This window comes from Bubalus bubalis, chromosome 2 (genome assembly GCF_019923935.1).
Source record: "Bubalus bubalis isolate 160015118507 breed Murrah chromosome 2, NDDB_SH_1, whole genome shotgun sequence".
In the NCBI taxonomy this organism is placed as follows: Eukaryota; Metazoa; Chordata; class Mammalia; order Artiodactyla; family Bovidae; genus Bubalus; species Bubalus bubalis.
Genome location: NC_059158.1, coordinates 78598907 through 78618679, shown reverse-complemented (window position 1 = coordinate 78618679; position 19773 = coordinate 78598907). Strand labels below are relative to the sequence as shown.

The 19773-nt window shown below is 35.4% G+C and overlaps 1 protein-coding gene across 8 annotated transcripts in view; it reads left to right on the top strand.

The window, feature by feature from the left end:
• Positions 1–19773, top strand: part of UBR3 (ubiquitin protein ligase E3 component n-recognin 3) — a 200227-nt gene that overhangs the window by 67221 nt on the left and 113233 nt on the right. For all 8 annotated transcript variants that reach the window (XM_025275209.3, XM_025275194.3, XM_025275200.3 and 5 more), the window contains exons 9-17: positions 5546–5725; positions 6306–6439; positions 12587–12673; positions 17194–17259; positions 17351–17440; positions 17786–17914; positions 18655–18707; positions 18808–18941; positions 19276–19361. In XM_025275209.3, the coding sequence (XP_025130994.2) occupies positions 5546–5725; positions 6306–6439; positions 12587–12673; positions 17194–17259; positions 17351–17440; positions 17786–17914; positions 18655–18707; positions 18808–18941; positions 19276–19361 (959 nt within the window). The remainder of the gene's footprint in view (positions 1–5545; positions 5726–6305; positions 6440–12586; positions 12674–17193; positions 17260–17350; positions 17441–17785; positions 17915–18654; positions 18708–18807; positions 18942–19275; positions 19362–19773) is intronic.

Below are 19773 nucleotides of genomic sequence, written 5' to 3'. Positions count from 1 at the left end.
CCTACGCTTGAAACGTGCCTTCTACTGTTGTCTCCTTTTGCATACCAACTCCTGTTTTCTCTTTATACTGATAGTGTCTGCCTATTCTCAGGTGCAGTACCATAGCCTGAAAATTTGTATAGGGATCAGTGCAGGCATGATGCCTTCTATGTAATAATAACTACTAATAATGATGATAGCTCCCATCTTTTGAGCACTCACTGTATACCATGGTTTCTTTCCCAGTGCTTTAATATGTTTTATCTAATTTAACCATCAGCAATTCTGGGGAGTAGATACTGTTTTTTCCATTTTATAGGTGAGGCAACAATGAGGCAACTGTGGCTTACAAGTTGAGAAGTCAGTGATCTATGGTTTAGCTGTGAGTGTAAGTCTAGGTGTCTGACTTCAACACTCATACTCCGCCTCACTATGTACAATAACTCTGACTTCCCATTGTAAGTATAATGGGAGAATAATATATTATTTACATAAAGCAGTATACTTCCTTACCTTTTTAATGGAAATATTAAAAACTGCTTTGCATTATTTTTCTATCTTTGTGTAGGATGCCCTTTTCTTTATTAGATACTTAGCTGTGTATATTCAGTTCAGTTCGGTCGCTCAGTTGTGTCCAACTCTTTGCAACCCTATGGACTGCAGCATGCCAGCTCCCTGTCCATCAGCTGTGTATATTACTCTTTTTCTTTTTTGAAGTAGTATCTGTCATCATTGAACTGTATCAATGATATTTTTATACATAGAATTATATAATTAGAAAAGGACTTTTCACAAATATAGCATTTTTAATTTATAAACTGACAAACTTGGAAAAATGAAAAGTATCTACTCTTTTCGAAAGAATTGAACCTTTTTTCTTGACTAAGTGGTTTAGCTATGCTTATTATGTACGGCTTGTGTCTTAGAGAAGAATGCTTGGGAAGAGGATGTATATGAGTCTGCCTCCATTTTTTTTTCTAGCCAGCTTTCCTGAGAGAGTTTTTGTATTTGTTTCCTTAACTTTTAGTCACTCGTTAACCCACCTCCATCTAGTGTTTGTTTCCGTTGTTCTGTTGCTTCTCAGAATTGTCCAGGACTCCATTAGCCACATGTCCTACTTTTCCTAGAACTGCTCCAGGTTATGCCTATTATTTTGACATTAATTTTAATACAGTCTTTTTTACTCTCAAAAGTGTTCCAGTTTATAAAATTAATTATATGGGCACCCTTTCTATGACTACATGATAAGGCAGCTGGTGATAAAACACTGGACCTTATCTTGCTTGATTTTCATTAGCATTTCACACTGTTGATTCTCTGTTGTTTGTGTGGTATGAAATTATTTTCTGCTTATTCTGTCAATGTTGGTGTTTCTTGGCACTTGGTCTTGCTATCTCTGTGTTTCTTACTTTTCCCGTATTTTCTGAAATTGTATTACATAGTTCTTCATTGCTTTCTATGTATACTTTCTTCTATTAGTCTGTCCTGAAAATTCTTATGCAGATTGAATATTCCAAAAGCTAAATAGCTACAAGTAGCATTGCTAAGATCTTTAAATATAAATGTATTTTTTCTGGCAACAAACTACATAATTTCTAAGCCAAGTCTAACACTATCTTTAGCTCCAATGCTGTTTTTGTTTCCTCTTTCTAAAGTATGTAACATTTCATGGTACATATTTACTGGTTTTCTAAGAACACCATATGTTTTTCTTGTTTTTACATGAAGAGTATTGGAATGAGCTTTAAATATATTGAATTAGCTAAAGATATTACCCAAGTTCTCTATGCTTTTTAGTTTATAACAGCCTCTGTTTAGCCTTTGTATGCATTGTCGTTAGACAGTGTTTGAAAATTTTGTCTATACTGTTAGTAAATGTAGGAGCTGATACAATGAGTATTCATTCACATGGCCACAGCAATAACTGAAGATTAAAAGGAAAAAGCCTCTAGTAGTACCTGACCCCTTCCTTATACTTTTACTTTCTTATACTTTTCCATATCCCTGAAATTTTACAGTTTGTTCTGTGAAATTGTCTGTGTAGAATGGAACTTTAAACCATGTGTTGCATAACTGTAGTAATGTCTATAGTTGCTCATAATGCCATATTGATCATCCTTCCTGAATATCATATTATTTATTGAACTATATTCTTTGGATGTCTGCAGGCACCTCACACACACAATGTCAACACCAAAAACTCATTCTCTGTCTATGAGGTTCTGCTTCTTTCCTATTACCTGCGTGTGTGTGTCTATAAGTTTGTGTGTGTTAGTGCTCAGGTTGCTGTTTTGGCACCACACTAACCATCTACAGAGCTGCCCAACCTAAAACCTAGGAGTCAGTTTTGACTTCTTACTCTTTGTAGATATAGTGACCATCACCAGGTCTGTCATTTAAATCCTTCTAAATGTATTAGAATAACCAGTTCTTTTCATCTCTGCTCTTTATGCCAGTACCGTAGTTCAAGCCATTGCCATCTCTAGGCCTTCTATTACTAGTCATCAGCACTCTTCTATAATCACTCTCCACACTAAACATCTATGCATGTCCTCTCTTGCTTAAAACCCCCTCTGTGGCTTGCCATTCTCGTCTCATGAACTGCAAACTCCTAAAGCTGATTTATAAGGCCATCTAGACTCACTGGTGCCACTTAACCTCTGCATTCTTTGTCCAGTAGTTCCAGTCTTTTTTATACTGCTTCCTCTACCTAGAATACCTTTTCCTCCTCGTGTCTAGTTTGTTTGGCTAATCACAATTTCTACATCATTCTGTAGAATGATGTATAATCTCAGTATAAACATCACTTCATCAGGAAACTCTTTTTCCTAAATTGTAGACCAGCTTTATTTGTTCTTAGGACTTCTTGTACTCTTTCTATTACAGCCCTACCATGCTGTATCTTCTTATATTAATCTCAGCAGAGAAAGAGATGGTATAAAATCTTGATTTACTTTCCACTTTATTTTCAGAGCTTACTAGAATGCTGGGCTCTCGGTAGGAACTCAGTAAATATTTGTTGCTGAGTGACTGCAAGGAGATCCAAGCAGTCCATTCTAAAGGAGATCAGTCCTGGGTGTTCTTTGGAAGGAATGATGCTAAAGCTGAAACTCCAGTACTTTGGCCACCTCATGCGAAGAGTTGACACTCTGATGCTGGGAGGGATTGGGGGCAGGAGGAGAAGGGGACGACAGAGGATGAGATGGCTGGATGGCATCACCAACTCGATGGACGTGAGTTTGAGTGAACTCCGGGAGTTGGTGATGGACAGGGAGGCCTGGCGTGCTGCGATTCATGGGGTCGCAAAGAGTCGGACACGACTGAGCGACTGAACTGAACTGAATATCATCTAACACTGAATCACTGCTGTCTCTGTATCTATATTTGGAAAAGTATCAGTTGGATAAAAATAGAAGTTCTAGTCATTTTGTTTCATTATAGATTCCAAGGTATTTTTCACAAGGACAGTAGTGTATTTAAAGCAGTGTCAGGAAAATGGTGATTTTGATTAATTGTATTTTGCTTGTTCATCCTCTGATTTCAATTAAACAGTGATTCTCAATGTTTATAAAAGTTAAAAAAATCTTGGCATCCCTAAGCACTGTCCCATCAAAATCAACTGCTCACTCACTTATAATAGCTGTAGTTGTCAGAGAACATTTCCAGATCTTCAGTTCATTCGCTCAGTCGTTTCTGACTCTTTGTGATCCCATGAACTGCAGCATGCCAGGCCTGCCTGTCCATCACCAACTCCCAGAGTTTACTCAAACTCATGTCCATTGAGTCGGTGGTGCCATCCAGCGGTCTCATCCTCCGTCGTCCCCTTCTCTTTCAGCCCTCAATCTTTTCCAGAATCAGGGTCTTTTCAAATGAGTCAGCTCTTTGCATCAGGTGGCCAAAGTACTGGAGTTTCAGCTTCAACATTAGTCCTTCCTACGAACACCCAGGACTGATCTCCTTTAGGATGGATGAGTTGGATCTCCTTGCAGTCCAAGGGACTCTCAAGAGTCTTCTCCAACACCACAGTTCAAAAGCATCAATTTTTGGTGCTCAGCTTTCTTTATAGTCCAAGTCTCATATCCATACATGACCACTGGAAAAACCATAGCCTTGACTAGACGGACCTTTGTTGGCAAAGTAATGTCTCTGCTTTTTAATATGCTATCTAGGTTGGTCATAACTTTCCTTCCAATGAGTAAGCGTCTTTTAATTTCATGGCTGCAATCACCATCTGCAGTGATTTTGGAGCACCCCAAAATAAAGTCTGTCACTGTTTGTTTCCAAATCTTAGGTGTGGGTAATTTGTAAACCTCCCTTATCTCCATTTCCTCATTCAGCTATACCCTCTCTCATTCTATTGTGGGTCCTGTTTCATATGTTGTTAAGTTTGAGTTCGGTAAAATAATTTTATGGAATGAAACCTAAATTTAATTTATAGAAATATGGAGTCCAGTAGAAGCCCTCTTCACTGATGAGTTTGACAATAGGGTGGTTAGTTAGAAAGTTGATTAGAGTGAGGAATTGTTAAAAAATGATACATAGATATCTGAAACAGAGGATTTTAACTTAAATCATAAGAATGGTTGTTTGTTCTCCAGTTTTTTCATTTTGGGCAAAGCATTTGTAAGTTATTGTATTCTTTACTGGAATTCTCTTTTATCCTTCTTGTATATACTACATTTGTAAAGCAGCACCTGTGATTTCCATTTTCAGTTTCTTTAAAGTAGAATAAGATCATAAAAATTTTTATGAAACAGTCTGAGTTTTGAAAATCTTCTGTACTCTTATGATTTTTCTCCTCCAAGATTTTCTTAAGCACTTTTATTGTCTTTCAAAAGTTTATGATCCAGTTTTTATAATAGCTCTATTTATGCATTCGCATTTTATCAGATTATATACTTGTGATTTAAATTTTATGATTATAATACAAAGAACAATTAGTATGAACAGAAACAAAAACAGACTCTGGATAAGCATATACCTTGGGTCTTGTGTAGTCTGGAATAGGCTCAACTTTGAGCATTCTGTGTATTATGGGTATTAATGTGTTTTACAGTAGGAATGGGGGGCTTGTTTGTCCAGTGAATCAGTTAAGCTGGAATAGGGAAATAGGTCAAGAGAGCTAATACATACATGCTATAACTTCTAATAGGAAAGATTTTATACAAGCCTAATCCTCCCCATCGCTTCCTTCCAATGATGTGTTTAAACTTTGAGGCTTTTTTTTTTTAAGGCTTAAGAAGTTTATGTATGTATTTTATAGTTTCATAACTCAATTTCGTGTAATCTGTTTTGACAGGTAGTGATAATAATTGTAATGATGTGCTAAGTGTTATGTTAATGTTTCATTTAATTGCCTTAATATATGTGTTTTTTCCCCATTTTTATAGGTGAGGAAATTGATTCAGAGTTATGTAATATACCTGAAGCCATATAGGTATTAAATGTCAGGTTGGGGTTTGAATTTAGGTGACTCTGATTCTAAAATATATAATCTTTATCTTTGATAAGGCTATTTTTTTTTAAGCTGATTTTTTTTGGGTGTATGTGTTTGTGTCTGTTTTAGATGAAGAAAATAGTTTACACGTTGTAGTGAATTGTGGAGAAGCATTGCTGAAGAATAACACTTATTGGCCTCTTGTCAGTGATTTTATTAATATCCTTTCTCATCAAAGTGTGGCTAAGAGATTTTTGGAGGACCATGGTTTGTTAGTGACATGGATGAACTTTGTATCTTTCTTTCAAGGTATGAATTTCAGTTTTTTTCTTATTTATTTATTTTTAGTTTGCAAAATTACTAATAGTAAACTATCAGACACTAATTAAAGGATAATAAATAGCACATCATTCAGTTACATGTGAAATGTCTCATTTTAATTGATATTTGTAAGTATTTAATAAAGTGCTCATGAAACATATCAGAGTTATGAAAAAAGTCAAACTATTATATAGGAAATAGCAGTGTAATTTTAAAAAGCATTTTAAAGCATTAATCTAGAAATTTTCTTATAAGAAAGATTGTTAACACTTCCATAAAAAGTTCAACTAGTGCCAATTAAAATAGTTTTGAGTTTATTTAATATATTCAATTATATAAGAAAGAGATAATTCACAAAATGTTTTTAAGAAAGTCTAGTTTATAAAGAATTCCGAAAGGACCAGACTATTTTATTTTTAATAATTTATTAATTTCTGTACATATTTTGTCATTTATGCCATTTGTGAACATTAAAATCTGTTTGGTATGAGGAAGTATTTTACTTAATTTTGAGTGTAGGTGTTTGTTTCCATTTGGCATGGTTTATATCTGTTTTAATTTTTGTCAGGTATGAACTTAAATAAGCGAGAACTAAATGAGCATGTGGAGTTTGAATCTCAGACCTACTATGCTGCCTTTGCTGCTGAACTTGAAGCCTGTGCACAGCCAATGTGGGGACTCTTATCACACTGTAAAGTTAGGGTATGTTGAAAATATTTTTGTTAATTTCTGTATTTACCTTTAAAATAATTTTAAGAAGAAGATTTGTGGAAACATTGACTTGTTTACTTGTATGTAATAATATGCAGTGTTTAATTTTGAATTCAGCTCTGTGAAAGTTGACCTAAGACAGTCATTATTATTCCTAGGTAGGTTGGACTTGATTTATGTAAATGAATTATCAGATCTTTCTAGCCTTCCCTTACTGTAAATAGTCTTTGTAGCTTCACATTCATCTTATCCATTATCAGTTAGTTACCTAATGTTTCTTATCTTTCAAGGGATGAGGATAAACTGCAATAAAGTTTACACTTTTAAGATTCCAAGAACAAAATCAATATACATTTCATACAATTCCTGTTTGTTTGTGAAAAGAACCTAAGAGTATATAACAACAACATAAATTCTTATAATTGGTTAAGAAACGTGAAGTCCCGTCTCTTTGAGACCCCATAGACTGTAGCCTACTAGGCTTCTCAGTCCATGGAATTTTCCAGGCAAGAGTACCAGAGTGGGTTGCCATTTCCTTCTCCAGGGGATCTTCCCAACCCAGGGATCAAACCCGGGTCTCCCACACTGCAGGCAGGCGCTTTACCGTCTGAGCCACCAGGGAAGCCCAGCTCACTTATAATTGCATGTGTTTTTGTTTTTCTATAAAAATACATATATTTACCTTTGCATTTTAAAGTATTGGTTTGATGGGTCTCCAGAATCCTTGGATAGTTCAGAAAAATGTTATCTCCTGGCCCTATGAAACTAAGGACTTAAGATTTTGCTGTATGGATCCCGTGAAGTCCTACCTGCTAGCCTGTACCAGTAAGCATGCTGCAAAAGATTGTATAGTGCTTTTGGTTCTGCCTCTTTCAACTTAGGTGACTTGGTCAACTCATTTAAAACTATTTGAACTTCTCAGACTTTTTCTTTTAAAAACCTAAAGGGAACAAAACAGAAATGGGACAGCAAAGCCTGCTCTTACTCACAGGGCTATTATGAGACTCTTCTACATATATTCTTTAAATGTATGTGTTTCTTTAAGTGGCTTTCTATTTTCTCTCATGACTCCAGCTTTCTCTTAATACAGATGACTCACAACTTTGTTACAGGCTAGCCAGGTTCAAATTTCCAATAGCTCTGGCTATTCAGTGTAGAATGTCAGAATATTCTGGTATTCTCCTTATAGGTACATGAGTTTTCTCAGGTTCCTAACTAACTTTTTAAAAACATGTGTCTATACTGTGTCCTTTATGTCATTTTATGTATGGTGTTATAAATGATGCAGCTTTCCAATATAGAAACCTCCCCAGCTGTGTTCAAACTATAATCAGATACCGTGAATTCTCTCTTTTGTCCAGAAATGTCTCTCTCTACCACTTCTTTCCTCTGTTTTATTTATGTCAGTATTTAAAAAATCTGGGTTGTTAAGGTAACTTCTTAACTGATTTTCTGCCTCTAGCGTCTTCCTACTCTAGTCTTTCCTAACATCTAAGTTACTTCTGAGCTCTGTGCTTATTTCTCCTTTGCTTAAAAATCATTCACATTCCTTTCTGTCTGCAGGATAGTGTCCATATTTCCTGTAGAGGGATTTAAGAACTTCCACAATTTGTCTTCAATGTATTTGTCATAATTTGCCTTCCTATACCCCATCTACCTCCATGCCTTCATTGGCTTGATTACTATTCCTCAGCATGCAGTTCCTTTCTTGATTTCAGTGCTTTTGTTCAAATTAGTCCTTTTTTTTTTTTTTTTTGACATATGCGCTCATTCTTTCTGCTTAGTCCAGTGCTTCTCTTATATGAGAATCATCTGGGAAGCTTAAAAAATATATGTGCTTAAGTGTCACTGCTACAGATTTTGACTTGTTTGGTGTACAGCAGGATCTTGGCAGCAGTTCTAACTGGAATGAAAAGCCATTAGTATTAGCTTTTCAGAGGTTGTATTCAAAGACTCAGCTGACATGTAATCTGCTCATTTTAACTTCTTTCAGATTTATGATTCTAGTCTATGTTTTTATAGTACCTCCTTTAATCTCCATTGTAGCATTTATTAAAAAAAAAAAAACCCCTGTCATCTAATATGAGATTTGTTTGTTCATTTATTTGAAAAAAAAAAAAAAAAAAAAGTCTGTTGAACGCTGTTCTATGCCAGATGCTATCTAGATGTTTGGGTTTTGGGTGTCAGACAAATCAAATAGATGTGGTTCTTGCTCTATGGAGCAGTCTAGTAGCAGAGATAGACATTAAGTAAGTAAGCACATAGACTTGTTTTGTAAGCGTTTGTAAATATTCTACAGGAAAATATCAGGTTACTGTGAGAATGATGAGTGTGGAGACTGATGGATTTGAGGATCAGGGAAGGCCTTTTTGAAGAAAGAATATGAAGAAGCCAGCTATATGAATAAAAGTGGGATTAGGGCTGGTAGTAGGGGAGATGGTATGAAATAACCTACCCCCAGTAAGAAAGTAATTGGTCTTTGTAAGGAGTTTGTGGCTGGAGCCAGAGAATAAGATGGAATTGGAGAGATAGGCAGAGAGTAGATTATTAATGCAGGTTCTTATAGATCATGTTAATAAGCCTTGGATTTAATTTTAAGGAGAAGCCAGTGAATATTTTAAAGTAGGGGTTTGATGTGATCAGACTTATATTTAAAAGTTCCTTCTGTTTGTTTGGAAAGACTGGATTGAGGAGAGTATGGGGAGCATCAAGACTAGTAGCAAATAGACCAGTTAATATGCTGTGGTAATATTCTAGAAATTTCAGGTTTGAAATTCAAGGTGTATTAAAGGTGCATTTTGAATGTTAAAGATGTATTTTCAAGGTAGAACCAAAAGGGCTAGTGATGGAGTGTATGTTATTGATGAGTTAGATAAATTTTTGAGTAGCTATATATGGAGATAATTTTACAGAGGTGAAAAAGATAATAGAAAAGCAGGTTTAAAGTTTTCAGAGTTAGATATGTTAAGTTTGAGATGCCTCTGAAACATCCAAGTGGAAATAGTGAATAAGCAGTTGGATATATGAGTTTTGTACTCAAAGAAGTCTGGGCTAGGGTATAACTTTTAGACCCTTGGGAATAAAAATGGCATTTACTGCCAGGGGATGGAATGCAGTCAAGTTGGGAGAAAAGGGAAATGGACTTTGAAGAAAAAGTTAACATTTAAATGTCAGGAAGGGAAAGGAGAAAAAAACAGAAGAGTGCAGCATCATATAAGCCAACAGAAAAGATGCTGCCTTTGGAGAGAGGATTGATCTGATGTTGATATCAAAAGATCAGTATTTTAGGAAGATTATTCTGACAACTGTTTAGGATGCATTTGGATTATAAGACTGAAGCTATGTTTCTGTGATGAAGAGAAATCATTATTTTCAGGCAGTAGTAATTTTTCATTTTTTTTTTTTCCCCATAATTTTTCATTTTTGAAGGCCAGGATTTCATTGTATTTTGGGTCCCTTAATCTAAGAAGTGAAGATGACAGAGAGAAAAATGAGCTCATGTTATCTTGTAATACTTAAGAGAGGAGTTTGTCAGCTAAAGGGACATCTGGGTCCTAGATAAGATGTTCTCTTATTGAGAGCCTATACTATGCCAGACTTTATTCTTATACTATATTCCTTATGTTATGTTCTTATCTAATCTTCATAGCATCTCTTAAAAGTAGAAAGTATCATCCCTTTTTTTTTCAGAGGTTGAACAACTCATCCACATTTACACAACTACAAGTAGAAGCTTGAGTTTGAAAACAAATCCATCTGATTTCAGAACCAGTGCTTTTTATCACTTTGCTATAATTGTCTCTTAAAGAGGAATGTCTAGAGTTTTTAGTGGCAGTGTTGTGAGGTTTTAGAACTGTAAACTAGAAAAAAAAAGTATTTGAAAAGCTGTTTCTTTATATTTTTTAATTATAAAATGTAAAACTAAAGGATTAGCAATAAAAAAGGAAACTTCACCTGATAGCTTACTTTCTTTGTATGATTGCCTTGTATGCTATTTGGTTCTTAAAAGTGCTAAGGGATCATTGAACAAGTAATACTAAATTAATAATAGATAGCTTGGATAAAGGGATGGCGCATTTCTAGAATGTCACTAGTTTTTGCTTTCTAAACGAGAACAAATAAGCTGTGAAATTTCCATCTAGTGGCAAGCTTTAGATTACTGCAAGCTAGACACAAGTTGAGTTTGGCCATGACTCTTTGGAGCACTTAACCAGCACTTGTCAGATGCTAGAGCGTGACATAGAGCGTTGTAAGCTCATTGTTTTCATTTGCTTCTTCACAACAGTGACCTGTTTGACAGTGATGGTACCTTTTGTTGACATTGATGCCCTAAAATGTTTTTCTAAAAAAACTTTTTATTGAGATAAAATTATCATAACATGAAGTTCCCCATTTTAATCTTCTTAAACCATACAGTTAAGTAGTTGATAGTATATTCAGAGTTGTGCTGCTGTCACCACTAATTCCAGAACATTTTTCACCCTGTGCCCCTACCCCCTGCCAAAAAAGAAAACTCAGCCTCTCAGTTCCAACCTTGTCTCATTTCCTGGAAGCCACTAATCTCCTAAATAGTATTCCATAGCATAGGTATATCACACTAATTTGTCCATTCATGGGTTGATTTCAGTTTTGGGCTGCTGTCGGTAATGTTGCTGTGAACATTTGTATAGGTTTTTGTGTAAATACATGTTTTCAACTCTCTTGGGTATATGAGAGTAGACTTGCTTGGTCATGTGGTAACTCTGTGGGCTTCCCTGGTGACTCAGCTAGTAAAGAATCCACCTGCAGTGCGAGAGACCTGGGTTCTATCCCTGGGTTGGGAAGATGCGCTGGAGAAGGGAACGGCTCCCCACTCCAGTATTCTGGCCTGGAGAATTCCATGGACCATATAGTCCATGAGGTCGCAAAGAGTCGGACATGACTGAGCACCTTTCATTTTCACTTTCATGGTAACTCTGTTTAACTTAAAAACGGCTGCACCATTTTATATTTCTACCAGCTATGTATGAGAGTTTGTTGTTCTATATTCTTGGCCAACACTTATTTTACATTTAAAAAATTATAACCATCCAAGTAGGTATAAAGTGGTATCTCATTGTGACTTTGATTTGCATTTTCCTAATGACTGATAGTGTTGGCATCTTTTCTTGTGCTTATTCGTCATTTGTAGATCCTCTTTGGAGAAATGTCTATTCAAATCCTTTGCCTACTTTTTTAAAGAGAGGCTATCATGATTTATTTTTCCATGTAACTTAATACTTTCCCATTTCACTGAATCAATTTCTCCATAAAACATTACAGTATTCTTTCGTGTGTGTGTGCTAAGTCACTTCAGTCATGTCCGACTCTTTGCGACCCTATGAACTGTAGCCTGCCAGGCTCCTTTGTCCAAGGGATTCTGTAGGGAAGAATACTGGAACGGGTTGCCATGCCCTCCCCCAAGGGATTTTCCCGACCCTGGGTCGAACTTGAGTCTCTTTACATTTCTTGCACTGGCAGGCAGGTTCTTTACCACTAGCGCCACCCAGGAAGCCCACAATATTCTTCCACAGTACCCTTATTTTAAGGGGAACATAGTCGTTTGCAAGCTAAGATATTCACAGGCTGTTTATAGAACTCATATGTTCTGCCCTCTTTTTTTTATTGTGGCAAAATATGCATAACGTAATTTTTCTTTTTTACTGCTTTAACCCATTTTTAGGTATGCAATTCAGTGACATTAAATACATACATTCTCAGTGTTGTGCAACCATGTATTTCTGGAACTTTTATTTTTATCATTCCAAAAGAAACTCCACCCAATAATAACAGTAGGGAACTTACATTTTTAGGATCTCTTGAAATGGAATCCAATTTACATCACATAAATTTATTTCAGCTTTGATTCAATTTCAGGAATATATTATATAGAGGGTGATATATTGTGTTCTTTAATTTTTATGACTATCACTAATTGTTACTATTAGTTTGTGAAATGATGATTTCTTGAAATGGCAAAGGTGGTTATTTTGAAAATATGTATATTTTATTATTTTACATATATATGATACACATAACCATTTTTATACATTGCATATACTTTGAAGTTGAGCATATATATATTTATATACTGTAAATTTATAAAGCTTATTATTTTAGGAAACTCAAGAATATACCCGAAATGTTGTTAGATATTGCCTTGAAGCTCTTCAAGACTGGTTTGATGCTATTAACTTCGTAGATGAGGTATGTATATTTTTGATTATGTAAAAGCATTTAAGAAAAGAAGTGTTAGATCTCATTTAACCTTGAAAATAATGAATGTCTTTTCATGGGATAAGGGAAAGATGTCAGAATAAGCATAAAATCACTAGGCTTTACAAAAGTGGGAAGTAAGAGACCAATCATTTGTTATTTAGGGGATTCTACAGTACATAAACTGTATTCGCTTATTTCCTAGAGAAGGATATATTTTTAATGTTATTAAATGTATATTTCTCAGGAGTGAATATCGGTTTCTTTCAGGGAGGAAAAAGTGACAGTGCAAATGTGAATAGAATAGAGGAGATTGATGGGAAAGGTACCACAACTTTATTAATTGGTCAGTGTTCTGTGGGCATGAATAAAAGTAATTGTTAAATTGATAATGAACTGAGAAGAATTAAATAAAGAATTAAAGAAAAAAGAATAAAAGATTAAATAGAATTTGGGAATCAAACAATATGTCTTTACGATGTTTAAAAGTTTCTTGTTTCTTAAAGTGCTTTGACATATTTGTTTCTGAAAACAACCCTGGTTAAGTAGGGAAGATGTTATTATCCTTTCCTTTTTCATAGATGTAAAATGGAGATACAGAGATATTAAATGACTTGCCTGTAGTTTTATGGCAAACTACTAATAATTCTGGGTCCAGAGCCTACATCTCTCAACTGCTTGTCTGGTAGTATTTCAGCTATACTAGCTGTTGGCAATGGAAAGAGCTTTAGAGTTAGGCATACCTGGGTAAAAATTGTTACTCTGTTACAAATCAAATAGCTGTGTCTTCTGACAGTGTTTTTGTTTGTTTTAAAGCATTACCGAGTCTTTCTACTCATTTTTTTAAGATAATACTATTAGCCAATGAGGATTGACTAAGACCCATGTATTTCACATGTGATAAATACTTGTTCTGTCAGCCTGAGAATGGAGGTCAGAAGTTATTGCAATAATCCAGCACAGATGAAGTAAATAATAATTTTTGAACTGAATTAAGACAAATCAAACAATCACTTAGAACACAGGATGGAATAAATTTTTCCAAAAGTGTAGGCCATTTAAGAATCCTGAAATTCTAAATACCATTTATGAGTGTATAGCAGAGGAACATTTATGAGTATATAGCAGAGTAGTTAGAATCTTCTCTCATGAGAGGAAAGTAGAACATGTGTTCACCCAGAAAATATTTATTGAATGTTTACTATGTTCTAAACACTGGGGATACAGTGATGAAAGGGTTCCTAATTTGAGGAAATGGAAGACAAGTAAATGGCTAATTTGATCAGAACGCTTCTGTATAAAATTCTGACCAGGGTGCTATAGGGGAGAATAGAGTGGAGCATCTCATTTACCCTGAGGGACTCAGGAAAAACTTCCTAGTAGAAATGTCATTTCAGCAAAGTCTTATGGAACGTTAATCCAGTGGGAGCAAGTGTATATAGCATTTGAGGCAAAGGGAAAAGCATATACAAAGGCTCTACTTATAGTGTATGAGTTTATATGACAATAGATAAGGCCAAAGAGTCCTATCTCTCAAGAGTTGGACAGTTAAAGGAGGTTAAAACTATAGGGAGCCATTAAAAGATGATAAATGGAGAAGTATAGGGTTAAAGTAATGTTTCAATAAGACTACCTCCTGCCAGTATGAAGATTTAATATGCATTTAAAAACAGATTTAAGTAGATGTATTAATTAAGCTTCTTTTCAAAACACTTTTAAGGCAGTCTGATTTAAAGGAGGGATACTTTATTATGAGTACAGAGAGATCGTTCAGGGATCTTATGGCATTCTGGACTTCAGGAACTGAGTGGAAAGCTGAACAAGAGCTCTTGTCTCTTGCTTTTCCTTGCTCTTTCTCCCTCATTCTTTTCTTCTCTTTCTGTAGATTGGTTTTTCTGTGCTTTTTTTTTGCCTTTGTTAAACATTATCTTCCTATAATTGCCTTATATTGCAGTGTCAGCCATACTCCAAGAATCTCCACAGATATCTTTAAATCCCACTTCAGTTTTCAAGTGGGAGAGAACCTCATTGCCCATGATGGGATAGGGATCCCCTGCCCTGATCTAATCAGATGTGACTACTCTAAACTTGACTGTCAGGCTCCAGTTCCTGTGTGTATGTATTTGGAAAGTGGGGAGGAAGGGTCATTCTGAGAATAAGAGGGAGGTTTGTGAGCTAGGCAGATACCACAAAAAGCTTCTTATAGAGGGTAAGGTTAGAAGCAAAGGTTAGCACTGAAATCTGGGCACTAAATGTTGAGAGCCTGAGCCAAGGTTGGTTAGAGGCAATGTGGAAAGAGAGGAAAAAGTAGAGTTAAGAGGTACTTAGAAAATCAAACACACTTTGACGCCTTATCAAGTGGAGGAGATTCGAGAGAATCTACATTTCAGATTTGTATTACTGGGAATTTGCAGAAGAAACACTGAGAAAGATTGAGTTGTAGGGCAAAGATGCTGAGTTTGGTCTGGACACAGTGTATTTGTGGTCCCCACGGGTTGTTAATTAAGTGTTGATGTTCAGTAGATAACTTGAATGTAGGGTTTGGAGTTCAGGAGTGAGATTTCTGCTGAGATTTAGTAGTCATCTTGTGTTGGCAGCCAAAGCTGTAAACTGAACAAAGTGTCTCAAATGAGAAGAGTAGAAAGCTGAGAATGGAATCTATGGAACACCTCAGTATATTTGGAAGGAGTGTTAAAAGAGTTTTTCAAGTAGCTTATTTGTGACATTGGACAAAGGGAGATTATGGAGTGTAGAACTGCAGAAGAATGTGTGTTTAGCATATGCTCAAGCCTTAAAAGACAAGATAGAGCCTATGGCTTAGCAATTAATAGAAATGTGTGTTGTGTACCGTGTTCTTTTGCTTGATCCTCACAGTTGTCCATCTGCTTATTATCTTCACTTTATGGATGAGGCAGCTTAGGCATAGTGAAGTAACTTGTTCTCAGTTTTATAGCTATAGGTGGCAGAGTCAGAATTTGAATGCATGCAAACCCAGCTTTTAAGAGCCTGCTCTTCACCACTGTTCTTGATGCCTTCAAAGAAGATTGAAGGAGATTCTGATTTAGCTAGTTAGTATATGTTATGTTACTCAAAAGATGATAGTAATATAGGGCAAACTTGTTTGATTTTTATTTTTGATTATGGTGAAATGCACATAAAATTTACCACCTATTAAACCTTTTTTAAAGTATACAGTTATTCACATTGTTGTGCAACCAACCTCCAGAACTTTGATTAGTAAAACTGAAACTCTGTTCCCAAGAAACCCAATAATCTCATTTTCCCTTACCCCCAGCCTCTGGCAGCCATCATTGTACTTTGTGTCTCTATGATATTGACTGCTTGGCATACCTAAATGAAATCATACAGTACATGTATTTTTGTGACTGGTTTATTTCACTTAGCATAATGTCTCGAAGGTTCATCCACATTGCAGCATGTGTCAGAAATTCCTTCCTTTTTCTGGAAGTCACACATTTATTAGAGCAACTTTCTGTAGATGTTTATTCACATGTTAAAGAGGATTTTATTCTCATACTGGTTTTGGAAAAAACTCTTTCATAGATGGTGACATATTTCAAATCTTTATGACTCAATATGGTACTCTATTAGCATAATTATGAGAATGTTTTGGCTAGATTTTTTTTAACAGGAGAAAACTTTACTAAAAATTTATAGAAGCATTAAAAACAAATGATACCTTTTAATGTTTCATTTTTCTTGTTTGTTTAAGAAAGACAACTATTTGTGTTTGCCCTTTAGCAATAGTGTGACCCATGGGAGTCACAGATTTAAAATACACTTTTTATAATATCCACAAGGATATCAAAGATCTTTGGCATGTACTGTACTAAGCTTTGCTATAGAGACTGTGTGTTCACCACTGATTCGGGGAGCATCTCATCCAGCTAGGTAAGCCATTTAACTGCACTTCAGGATAGGGCTGTAGTCAGACCCTCAGATAATTCTGAATATAGCAGACTAGCTTCTCAGTTCACTACCTGTTAGCTTTAGGAAGTTATTTAAGTTTTTTAGAATTGAATTTCCCTATTCATAAAATTGAAATATTCAGACCCCATGGGGTCTCCTAGGATTAAATTAAATATGAATAAAGTGCTTATCAGCACAGTGAATGGCACACTCAGTGAATGTTAGCTGTGATTATTGTTTTTGTTATTATCATCACATTTGTTGTGCATGCATTTGAAGATTCTGAAATGGCCGACTGTAAAGGGAAACATCTTCCATCCCTTGTTCTGTACGAGATGTGTCAGAGGATTGAGTATATAGTTTGAGTATATAGTTTCTGCCTTTAAGGAACTTGCATTTGGGTCTTTAAATTGGAATAATTTTTTCTACAGTGGGTTTTTAAACTATAACTTCTAAAATCTTACTTTTTGATAAAAAAAGTGTAGGCCAGTAAATCAAGGTGGAAGTGTTGTTTTAGCATTTCAAAACCTTCTTTGAATTTGATAAAGTATTATTTGACTTTGGATTTTCTTTCTTTCCAGCCAGCACCTAACCAAGTTACTTTTCATCTGCCACTACATCGTTATTATGCTATGTTTTTGAGTAAGGTAAAAGTTTTCATTAAATACTCTGTTCATCTGTTTTTGAACATTGGGAAATATGTATTGAATTAATAACTTTTTTTATAACAATTTTTAGGCTGTGAAATGTCAAGAACTAGATTTGGATTCTGTTTTGCCAGATCAGGAAATGTTAATGAAACTAATGATTCACCCACTCCAAATTCAGGTATGTATTTAGGCTTTTGGGCTGGCTGGAGTCCCTAGTGGCTCAGACGGTAAAGAATCTGTCTGCAATGCAGGAGATTTCATTTAAGGGTTCAGTGAATATTATTATAAATGTACCCAGAAGTCATCATGGAAACTTAGCTCATATATAAGCTCCAAAAGAAGAAATATATAAAATATAGTGATTATTTTAAAATTATATATTTGAGCTGAATATCCTAAATACTGGACAATATCAGGCTTATGCTATGATTAAAATATTTTGAAATGATTGTTTATCGTAACATGATTTTATAAAGGTTGACTTTAGATGACTTCTTTGTTCAATTAATTTTTGTTTTACTAGGCAAGTCTTGCTGAAATCCATAGCAATATGTGGGTAAGAAATGGTCTGCAGATCAAAGGACAAGCCATGACCTATGTCCAGTCTCATTTCTGTAATTCCATGATTGATCCTGACATTTACCTGTTACAGGTAAGCCAATCTAGTGATGCAGATATTGAACTTAAGAAGTATCTCATTTGTACCTGTGGGATTTTAATTTATAGAGGTGACTAAATGAGGACACAGAGGTCAGTGCTATTGAAAGAAGAATTTTATTACTTAACATTTTCCAAAGGAAGAGAGGCATGCCATGCTACGCAGGACCAAAGGGGAAGCATTCGATTTTTGTCAGGAGACAGAAGGAATGAGGGGCAATCCTAGATCAGAAGCTTTACTGGGGTTTCCATAGGAAAGGCAAGGCAGGGCTATGGAAGTAGTTTAGCATTGGCTGGTTTGAATCATCTTGGTGAGCTTTGGGGCATAAAGGCTATCCCCAGCTATCTGGTACCTGCCCTGGCCAAGGGGCCTGGGGGTATATTGGCTTGGTCTGTGAGTTAAATAAAGGGCAAGCATGACTTGCATATAAAAGACTTGCTTCCAGGTAAGCTGTTGAACAAATACAATACAGAAAATAAGAGGAATGATAAACACAAGAAATAAAACTGGGGAATTCCCTCATGGTCCGGTGCTTAGGACTTGGTGCTTTCACTGTCAAGGGCCCAGGTTCAATCCCTAGTTGGGGAACTAAGATCCTGCAAGCCATGTGCATACCCAGAGGGGGGAAAAAGGAAGAAAAAAAGAAAAAGAATACTGAATAAATAAATACTGACTACTGAGAAATAAACTTTGTGGGTTTTATTTTTATTTATTTATTTATTGATCTTTTAAAGGTTTGTGCATCTAGACTTGATCCGGATTATTTTATTTCATCTGTCTTTGAAAGGTAAGCATAGTTTTATTAATACAGGTATTAGGAAGTATTTGGAATTTAAGTTAATTTTGTCTTAACTTTAAAAAAATCTGTCTCAAATTTTTTTTAATAGATTTAAGGTAGTGGATTTGTTGACAATGGCTTCACAACATCAAAACACAGTACTTGATGCAGAGCATGAGAGATCCATGTTAGAAGGCGCTCTTACATTTCTTGTGATTCTTTTGAGTCTTCGTTTACATTTAGGTAAAAAGCACTAATACAAATACTTGGGTACCTCCCTTTCCTCCCCTTACCCTGTGGTAGTAACTGGTTTATGGAAAAAAAGGAAAGGATGCATTTCAAACTCTTGACACGATATGTTTTACCATTAATACTCCTTTTAGAATATTCTTTGAACCCTTACTTAAGGGAACTGCAAATAGCAGGGTAGTTAAACTGCAGTTATATTGGGGCATTGTTTTCTTTGCCCTATGATTTTTGAAGCATCTCATTTTGGTAAAATAACTTAATTGTGTGGTAAGTTGTTTCTTTATAATATATAAATATTCAGATATATTAATTCTGTTTTTAATTTTAGGAATGTCTGATGATGAGATTCTCAGAGCAGAGATGGTAGCCCAGCTGTGTATGAATGACAGAACACACAGTTCATTGCTGGACCTCATATCCTTTCAAGAGTTTAATTTTCTTTTAGTTGCAGGATCTAAATTACAAGTAATGTTTTTGGATTAAAGATATATCACTTTCTGATTAAAACTTTTTTTTTTTTGAGGTTGGAAAATAATATGGAAAAAAACTCCCTATTTTTTGTTCAATTCTGTGTTCAAGACCAGTGGCGGATTTGCCTCTAATCATCATCTCTCAGGGTGCTCTTGTTAGACTTTGCTTAAGCATCAGGACTGTTTGCTCTGGGCACCTGGGAACCTGACCTTCTAGGATAGCAGTAGTAAAAGGGAGCTGGACACTTGGTAAAAGGTAGCTAAATCTACTTTATTTGTATAACCAGGCTGGAATTCATCATTAAAATTTAGAGTTATGTCTTATAATTATCAGAGTTTTAAACATTCTGAGTATT